General features: G+C 37.6%; 1 protein-coding gene across 1 annotated transcript in view; it reads right to left on the reverse strand.

The window, feature by feature from the left end:
* LOC311093859 (oxysterol-binding protein-related protein 7-like) overlaps positions 1–6,390 on the reverse strand; it is a 156,534-nt gene extending 150,144 nt beyond the window's left edge. The window contains exons 1-5 of the mRNA XM_084131482.1: positions 6,336–6,390; positions 4,947–5,126; positions 4,683–4,826; positions 4,527–4,580; positions 4,318–4,431 (exon numbers count right to left, since the gene is read on the reverse strand). Of these exons, the coding sequence (XP_083987608.1) occupies positions 4,318–4,431; positions 4,527–4,580; positions 4,683–4,826; positions 4,947–5,078 (444 nt within the window). The 5' untranslated portion in view covers positions 5,079–5,126; positions 6,336–6,390. The remainder of the gene's footprint in view (positions 1–4,317; positions 4,432–4,526; positions 4,581–4,682; positions 4,827–4,946; positions 5,127–6,335) is intronic.
* Between the last annotated feature and the right edge of the window lie 4,099 nt (positions 6,391–10,489).

A 10,489-nucleotide genomic window follows, 5' to 3' on the forward strand; every position in this document is an offset into this window, starting at 1 on the left:
TTCTCTTTCTTTCTTTTTTTTTTAATAGATGTCAATGGAGGTGAAGTTGAGATTTTTGTGAGGAAATGGCTGATTACTTTAAGAATTGGCAGCCTGTCTGCTAATCTTCAACGTGTGTACCATTAAAAATTATTTTAGAGTGAGCTATATTTGGAAAATGCACAAAATAAATGTGGTTTTATAGAAGAAGTCACAGAATTTTGCAACAGCTAGGATTCAGTTTATGGTATTAGGCTTTCATGGTATCTGGAAACAATGAGTGTCAAAACTAAAAGCAGAATCAGATTTTATAATAAATATTTAAATCTTAGCTATGACTAATAATCTGGTTTATTTCTTATATTTTTGTTTTGGATAGTAAACATTTTGAATGGCTTAATTTAATATTCAAATTGGCTGGTGAGTGAAAAATCCAGCTTATCAAGCCTAATGTGTTGTGCATATGCAAATCATCCCAAATTTTCATGCAAGACATTCAGAAAAAGAAGCACTATGCAGAAAGCAAATACTTGAAGCTCAAAATAATCAAAATACTGTTTCAATGTTTTATGTTGAGTGTGTGATGGAATTCTTTTTAATTAATCATAACTAAAGCCCCGTTCACACTACAAGCGACTTTATCGCTGCATGTCGCCAGTGGCTGGCGGTGAGGTCGTTAGTGGGCGTTTTCACTTCTGGTTGCCTAGTAATGTTTGTGAGTGACATTCACAGATGTTACATGTTGTAGACAACAAATCTGTTTTCTTGCCGCTACAAGCTAACATTTTGGAAGGAAAAGTCTAAATATAAATGGAATCAGTACATAAAATGCATAATATTAAAGATGAATGAGAAACAGCGAGTGCCCTGTGCTATCGCGGCTATTTAACTGCAGAAAATGGGCAAATACTGGTCTTTCTGAGTTCACGAAACCATTCGGGCTCGGAGTCAGCACGGCGAGTACCACTGTATGTACACAGAGACATATCATAAATTATTGGACAGTTTCTGACTGCTAAAATAAACTTCTCATTCATCTTGCCTCGGTCAGACGCTGCACTGAAGAGTGACGGATCACGTGTGCTCCACTGACTTCACTCCTATTGGTTGTCGCTCGCGAAAGTCGCTCTTCATTTGCATAAAGTTAAACATTTCTCAACTTTGTCGCGTCGCCAGACACGCCCCATCCAGTCGCCAACGGTCGCGACCGCGCGTGTCGCCGCAAGTCGCCCGCTCCCCATTGAAAATGAATGGTATCGTGTCGCTTGGTCGCGTGTAGTGTGAACGTAGCTTAACACCGTGTCCTAACAACACGCGACGCGACGCCGCGACACGCGATAAAAGGCATCTTTTCCATGTTAATCACAGTTTTTGTCCTAACCAGGCGCGACGGCGACACGCGACGCTTCTAATTTAGAAACGGTTTCTATTTTTCTGCGACGTCGCGCTGGAACAACAAACACTAAGTGTGGCAATGATAACCTCAGGTACTGTTTATGTGCTTTATTTAATGTTAAAAGCGTGTAATGTGACTTTGAATGTCATTTAGTGCTCCAGCTTTGTAGCTGTAAAAGCAACAATGGATATAATTCACCTCAGATCTTGAAATTAAACAAATGGAAACAAGAATGTTAAAACTGTGAACAAACAAGTGTATTATTTGACAAAGATTGTTTTAGCAACTCAGTATCCTATGTATTTTTTAAATGGTGTAATATTTGTGAATTTGATTATGTAGCTACTTATCCATTTTCTTGCGAGTGCCGTCAAGATTACTCTCTGTGCCGCGAGACTCCGCCCCCTTTGTACCCTTGAAGCGGTCTTCCGCGAAGCCCACACAGAAGCAGGCTCCAGGCACTTTAACTACCCAGGAATCCTTGCGAAAGGCCAAGACAAGGCCAGACAACAGATGGGAGGAGATTTCACTCACGGATAATTGTTGACATGGCTGAGAAGAAAATATTACGTTTTTTATGACCTAAATGTACATTTTACCAGTTGTTACCTACAGTTTATACAAACATGGTCATCGACCAGTGGTTGATGTCTCAAACATAATAATAGCGCGTTTAATAATACGATCGCATTATGATTCATTAAATAAATAGAACCGAATGTCAGGGCTTTACTGAGTCATATATGTAATAGGGATGCAACGGTACACGGTAAAATCCCGGACCGTTCGGTCAGCCCTGCACGGGACAATCTACCCTCGTGTCACGCGGGACTTCGGTTTTGCCACTGAGTTCGCGCTGATCCTTTTAGTTTTTGCTTTAGGCGCCGTTCACATATCGCGCCTAAAAACGCGTAGAAAACACTAGGCGCACCGCATTCTCCTTTTTCCAAAGCGCTAGGGCGGTTGCGCTCCGGAGGCGTCTGTCGTTGCTAAAGCAACCATCAGCTGCGCTCTGGTTGGTTCTTGTCACGTGACCTACGGTGCGCTTGCGGCATTCTGAAAAGTTGAGAATTTTCTCCACTGCTGGGGACATCGTTAGTGCCAACCGGTCTCGCCTTGCACCAGACAGTGTTGATAGACTCATCTTTTTGCACAAGAATCTCTCAATAGTGGATGAGTAAATAACATTGCACTTTGTATCCTGAATGCAGTATTTTTTTGTTATATTATTTTGCTCTGCTTTTTTTTATTCAAAGCACAAGCTAATTTATGTTTGTTAAAGGTAAAAGTGCACTTTTTCTTTCACATTGATCACTTCATATACCAGTTATCAAGGTATGGAATTGGGATCCACTTGAATATTTTGAAGTGTGTTTGTTTACATTTTGTATTTCATATAAGTGATAGTTGAAGAGGTTGTATTACTTAGTGTTGTTCAGTACAGACTAGAGTGTTAATTTATTCCATACATTGATGTTCTTCCTACTGTGACATTCTGTTTATGCTCATAAGAAAAATAAAACATATTTTTGGGATGAAATAGCAGTCTCTTTCTGCACAAAACATGTACCGAAACCGAACCGAGACCATGGCCCAAAAACCGAGGTACGGACCGTACCGTGGGCTATCTGTACCGTTGCACCCCTAATATGTAAACATAGTATGAATATTGAAACCTGTAAATTGAAAACATTATGTTTAAATTATGTTTTAAAATTGTAATCTTAGTTCACATTATGTAGCCTATTATTATGTACAACTGTATACATCATTTAAATAAGCATGATATATCTATTGTTTAATGCCCAGGTGATATGCACAATATCAAAATATAGAACTGTAAAATTAGGATGTGTAGTTGACATGCAGATAAGACGTCGGAGCGCAAAAATGTGATTTCTCCTGTCCAACAACAACCAGGCCGTTATTTCCGGCGTGCCGATCGAGTCTGTCCCAAAAATACCTCTCAATGCGCCCTCGTGGACTCGCGCCAAGGGCCCTATAGGTCTGCACTACATGACGTCACCAAAGTGTGGACTCTGAGGAAGTCCACAAGTCTGGAGTGTGCCATTTGGGACAGGGCCATACACTGCCTGTCACTGGAATTTTATCGCGTCGCGTGTAGTTAGGACACGGTGTAACATTTATTTTTCATGCAGGATTAACAATTATATGCTTTTGAAACCTGAAATGTCCCAAAACACTCAGTCAGTCAGTGTGTCTAAATCATGTCCGAAATAACAGAAGGGGAAATGAAACTAGACATATCTAAATTTATAAACTCATGACTGAGTAACAAAGTGAAGTAAATCAAGAAATCAGAGTTTGCTTCTACCTAGTGACAGAAGAGTTTGCTAAATTATGCATATGAAGAACCAATATTATTGTAGGAAAATTATGTAATGTATTATGTCACAATTGCCATGCTCCTATCCTATTCTATTCTATTCTGGTGGGATTCTCTCTGAAATTGGTCGAGATCCTCCGGCCCTGATTAAAGCATATTTGAAGGCATTGTCTCGAGTCTGTTTAGTTAATGCTGCGCAGAAGGTTAGTGGAACACTAGAGACCTTAATCCCAAGTGGTAGTGTTCAAAAAGGAACGAGACGTCGCTCGACTCAGTATGAGACTCTTAGGCGGGGTTAGATTGCGGTTCAGGTAACTATAATTCTTAGGCATTTTATGTGGTCAGAATAGCTACTCTTAGGCATCAACCAACGCAATCAGAGGTGAATTCAAAGTATAATTTTGCAAGTGTCGACTGTAGACAGGTAAATTTAAGTCAGTTGCGTAGGGGACAATCTACCATGAGTGCAATCTTGCAATTTGGATATTGTCTTGATTGGACTTGACTATGATTCAGCTTAGGTGGACAAAATAAGTTACTGTAATAATTTACAATATCAATAACTACTATAACTTTTTTAGTTATATATACATACCTTGACATGGTACAAGCTGACGCCTGCATCAAGATCGATACGCTTGGATTTCTTGTTCACAGACATGACCGCAAGGCTAACATCTAGAGCACCATGAATCTTGCCTCTGACAATCTGAGGATGTGAGCAATCACACACTTAGAAAAAACCTAGAGGCAGATATTACTACTTATAAAGATTACTAAATAAGAGAAATTGGTTTTACTTACATCCAGCTGAGTCTTTGAGTATTTAAGAATCCCCTTATCCAATACAAAATATCTCTAAAGGAGAAAAACATTGCATTGGGACAGGTCATCAGGAGCCATGGTGCTCATTTACCCCAGGTATTCTTCATTTATATTTTCTTATTTCATGCAACTTGCCTTATGCCAGCCCTGGAGAGGATACTTCCGTTTTTTCATGAGAAATCCCTCACAAATGCCTGGAACAGCATTATTGACCATGCTTATTCCTGCGACAGGTGCAGAACATTCTGGATCTGATATTACTTCCCAGTCTCTGGAGTTCTGTATCAGGAAAAAAATAAGTGTAGATTTACAATAACTAATATGTTTTAAGAGGAAATTACAAACAATTCAGATGTAAGAGCCAGAGCATAAAAAAATATTGAGAGCTGTTTCACTGACTTGTCGTGAGTGGCGTGAAGATCCTGTACTGCCATTGCGGAAGTGTGCGGGTTTAATAGCACAAATGACCACTGATTTATCCAAAGCACTCACTGATTGGCTGCTATTCAGAGGATGTCCGTAGTCAGCCATTGATATAGTCGGTATACGTTTAGAAGTCAGTATATTCAGGGCTGGATGCTTCCATCAAATAATATAAGCGGAGATGAATTATACAAACATAAACATAAATTTGAAAAACATACTTTCAAACACCAAAAATGTACATTCCTACCAATTTGGCACAGACCAAGCTAACCAAAAGTTATACAAATATGTTTGATAAATAAAATGGTTTACTTGTTACATGTCAAAATTGTTTTGATGGTGAGCTGGCAAACAGGACGTGAGGTTATATCTTTAAAATACTTTGGTCTGTTGAAACAGAACTTAGTATTTTATCACCACCATCTGCTGAGGGAACAGCAAACTGAGGATTGTGCAACCTGCTGGTCATGAAATCATTTAACTCTTGAATTTTTGCTTATTTTAAATTCTTAAAATGACAAAAGATGCCAAATCTTTTTAAAATGACAAAATGAACTATGTGCAAAGTACTACGTCTAACAGCAGTGACTCAGTGGCACTGAATTTGAGCAATGTGAACAAGCAGGAAAAAAAGTTGTTTCTCTAAAACTATTTGAAACTTTTAGTAAAGGTATGAACTAACTGATGAGCTCACTATAGTATCTGATCTGATCTCTGTTCCATTTTGTTCCCAATGAAAATAAAACTGATTGTTGTCAATTATTAAACAATGTTTATAGAAATTAGTTTTTCTAAAATCGAATTGTTTTAGAAAAGTTTGATGTGGATGTGTGCTTAGTGTGGTCTGATGAGTGTGTGTGGAATGTGTACAAACCGCTCAGATGAGTTCAGGTTTCTCTCGCGCGCGCACACACAGACGAGCTGTCTGGCATGCTCTTAATAAAAACCAACAAATTAAGTTTATGCGCAATGTCTCTACATAGTGTATCATACACAAAATAACTTTAGTAATTTGAAATCCCTTGGCACAATGCAGAGTAAAGACACACTATTATACTCGGATTAATCGGAATATCATAGTATGGTGTAATTAGATTTAAATCGTTTCGCTATTGTTTCGACTAATTGTTATAAAGTTAAACCAGGTGACACGCTAAACACTTACAAGTGCATGAAAGTTAATAAATGAACGATTCATTAGGCTTCAGTAATCAAGCTACAAGTCAGGGAATTATTTATATAACTTCCACAAAATACTACTTGCGTTCGTCTACCAATACATTAATAACATAAAACCGATGCTCCATGTCACACAATAGCTAGTGATACATTGTTTTTGCGTACAGATTAGTTGTTTCTTACCTTTCACAGGTGAACTGTTTCATGTGGCCGTCTCATTCACTGCACACACGCTCTTGCCAAATCTTGGTCATGACGTCACAGGGTGTGTTCACGCCTGCCGGACTTTTAAAAAAAAAGGTTGAGCAACATATACTTTAGAGCTACCTTACTCATAAATAACACCATTTGAATTTAAGCATATTGAAGTTTATAATTTGAAGTTTATAATTTGAACATTTTACAGCAATTTGAACCACCATCACCATTTTCCCTTTGTCTCCAGGCTTGTGTATCCCACTGTGATGATAAATACAACACTTACAATATTTTTTTACAATCTTGGTTATACCAGTAATGCTTCTCCCTAATGTACAGTTTGTTTGTTTGTTTGTTTTTTGTTTTGTTTTTTTGTTTTTGTTTTTTTTATAAAATTAATTTTAACAATTATACTAAAGGTTTTTAGCTTGTCCCTCAAGTAAAGGCACAATATGTAACTTTTTTGCTTTAAAAATAGCAAAAATCACTATATCTATGTTATATATATTTTTTAGTTGTGTACTTACATTATCCCGACTGTTTCCAAAAACTTTTAAACCAGGAGAAATTTGTAATTTAATTCGAGAAACGTCCCGTTTCTTGATTTCCGTTGTGTCGCCGCCAATGCCGTCATATCCGCGTTGTCCCTGGTTTCTGCTCGTGCTGCCATGGCAACCAGAGCTATGAACCAGAGCCGTCTGATGGTGTTGATTTTGGGAGTGTAGTGGCAACACTAGCGTCGGACGTTACGTCAGATTTCGGCACGTCAACTCGACACGTCAGGAAGGAAGACCGGGCAGCGTGGGAAAAATGGCGGAAGGAGGAGCGGAGTGGGGAGACACCTCGGATGATGATAATGGTCAAGATATGGAGTATCAGGAAGTAAGATACAATAAAAGGAAAAAAAAGAGTAGTTTGGGTGATGGATCTGATTGTGAACAAAGAAGACACACGAGAAGTGAAGCTATTAAAGAGATGTCAGGAAAAGAAATCAAAGTGATTATTACGTTTGCTAAGCAGACAGAACAACAAGCCCATCCTGTCAAAATATCGAAAATAATCGAGAAAGAGATAGGAGTAGTGAAAGCTGTATCTTGTCTTAGCAATGGAAGAATAATGATTAAATGCATGGATCAGAAGCAGAAGGAAAAAATAATGAAAATGAAAATGCTAGCAGGGGCACGGATAACGTGCACAGAAATAGGCAATAAAGTTCAAGGTGTTATTTCGGGAGTACCTCTTAATGTAAGTATGGATGATATCAAAGGCAGCCTGAGTGGAGGCACAGTCATTTCTGCTAGAAGGCTACAGATGTGGAAAGACAATAAAAAATGTGAAAGCATGAGCGTGATGATACAGTTTGAAGGGAATAATCTGCCGATAAGAGTAAAACTAGGATGTGTAAGCTTCTCAGTGAGAGAGTACGTACCTCCGCCTTTAAGGTGCTTCAAATACCAACGCATGGGACATACTGCTAGTATCTGTAAAGGGAAAATGCGTTGTGCAAAATGTGGGGGAGAACATGATTATGGAAAGTGTGAGGAGGGTGCAGAGATAAAATGTTGCAATTGCGGAGGAAGACACAGTGCAGCATATGCAGGATGTCCAGTACAACAAGAAGCCCGTGAAGTACAAAAAATAAAAACAGTACAACATTTAACATATGCAGAAGCAACTCGTAAGGTGAAAGGTGTAGTTGAAACAAAAAGGACTAATGTGCAAGGAACTATGGCAGAATCCTTTCCTCAGAAAGATGTAAATGATGTGAGAAATAAACCAGACCAACATATTGTGATGAACAAAATTGATTTTGTGGCTTTTATTTGTGCGGTGGTTAATGATACCTCGCAAGTGGAAAGGAAGTCAGATAAGATAAAGATTATTGTTGGGTGTGCTAATAAATTTAAGTTAGCAGGTGTTACAGCAGAGGAGGTCCATGAGATTTTGAAAGCTAAGGAAGGAAATGTTGCTTTGGATATGACTCAGAATAATACTTAGGTATATAATGTCTTTCCTATTACTACATTGGAACGCCAGGAGCTTAATATCAAATGGGCAAGGTTTTAAAAAACATATCGTAGAAATGGGAAAATTGCCAGACATCATGTGTATTCAGGAGACATGGTTAAATAGCTCCTTGGATTTTAAGATCGATGGATATGTAGTTGAAAGGAAAGACAGAGAAGCTGGAAGAGGTGGAGGGTGTGCAACATTTATTAAAGAGAGCATTGCATATAAAAGAGTATTCACAAGTAATAGTTTAGAATGTGTAACCATAGACGTATTGGGAAAACAAGAAGGAATCAGAATTACAAATTTCTACAATCCATGTAAAGAAATAAGTAATGATATATTAAAAGAAATGATGGGTAATATTCAGGGCAAATTTATCATATGTGGGGATTTTAATGCACATAATGGTCTGTGGGGTAGTAAAAATACAGATAACAATGGGGTAATCGTAGAAGAATTTATGGAAGAAAACTCACTTGTGTGCTTGAATGATGGGAAACCAACAAGAATGGATATAGTAAAAGGTGGTATGTCATGTTTGGATCTAACAATAATGTCAGCAGCTTTAGCTGGTAAGTGTACCTGGAGTGTACTTGAAGATAACTTGGGCAGTGATCATTGGCCTGTAATATGTGAGATCCAGAGTACAGTGCAAAAGGAAAATATGGGTCAATCTGCAAGATGGGGATTTAGGCAGGCAAATTGGGAGGAATTTTATATGTTGTGTGAAGAAAATTTCATAAACATTAAGCTGGAAGGAAATATTGAAGAGAAATATAATAAGGTAGTAGGAGGAATAATTTCTGCAGCAAATCAGACTATACCATTAATAACAGGTAATGGAAAGAAAAAGAAAAATGTGCCATGGTGGTCTGAAGAGTGCTCAGTGGCAGTGAGAGAGAGGAATAAGGCATTCCGGATTTTAAAAAGAGTAATAACTCAAGATACCGTAATAGAATATCAGAAAAAAAGGGCTATTGCAAGGAAGGTAATTAAAAGCGCAAAGAGAAAGGCTTGGCAGGAATTCTGTAATACAATTGGGAGAGAAACTGGAATGAATGTGGTTTGGAGAATGATTAGGAAAATGAATGGTGTTAATAGTTGTAAGAAGATTCCTGTAATTGAAGAGGAAGGGAAAGTGGCCATAACAAATAAAGAGAAGACAGAAGTCCTAGCTAAAACCTTTTCTAAAGTCCATAGTATTGAAAATTTAAGTGACAAATTTTTAAATAGAAGACAGGAATTAAGCAGAATATATGAGAATGTTCGTGTGAAAAAACAAGGAGCTGAAAATAGTATGGATGCGGATTTTAATGTTTTTGAGTTAAAAATAGCTATTAACAACTCAAAGAATACAACTCCAGGGAAAGACATGATTACTTATAGTATGTTAAAGAATTTACCAGAGGTAGCAATTAAAACAATGTTGGATTTATACAATCATATATGGAATGAAGGTTATTTACCCAAAGATTGGAAAAGTGCAATAGTAATACCAGTAGTGAAACCAGGTAAGGATGCAACAAAATCTAATAGCTACAGGCCAATCGCTCTTACATCTACATTATGCAAAGTAATGGAGAAAATGTTAGTAAGAAGGTTAAATTATTTTCTGGAAAAGAAAGAAATATTAACACCAGTTCAGTGTGGTTTTAGGAAAAAAAGATCAACAATGGATACTCTTTTATTGTTTGAAAATGAGGTTAGGAAGGCATTAATAATGAAGGAGTTTCTTGTTGCAGTTTTCTTTGATATTGAAAAAGCGTATGACACTCTATGGAGGGAAGGACTGTTAATTAAGTTAGATAGAATTGGTGTAGGAGGGAGAATGTATAACTGGATATTAGATTTTTTATTTGAACGTACATTTCAGGTAAGAATAGGTGAAGAAACATCAGCATCATATGGTATCCTGAATGGGACCCCACAAGGAAGCGTGATTAGCCCAATTTTATTTAATTTAATGATCAATGATATATTTGAAAAAGTTAAACCAAGCATTGGGAAGGCGTTGTATGCGGATGATGGTGCTATATGGAAAAGAGGTAGGAATATAGGAAATGTAATTAAAGGAGTACAAGAAACTATAAATGAAGTTGAAAGATGGTCAGTAGATTGGGGAATGA

The sequence above is a fragment of the Abramis brama genome (genome assembly GCF_963993115.1).
Source record: "Abramis brama genome assembly, chromosome: 12".
In the NCBI taxonomy this organism is placed as follows: domain Eukaryota; kingdom Metazoa; phylum Chordata; class Actinopteri; order Cypriniformes; family Leuciscidae; genus Abramis; species Abramis brama.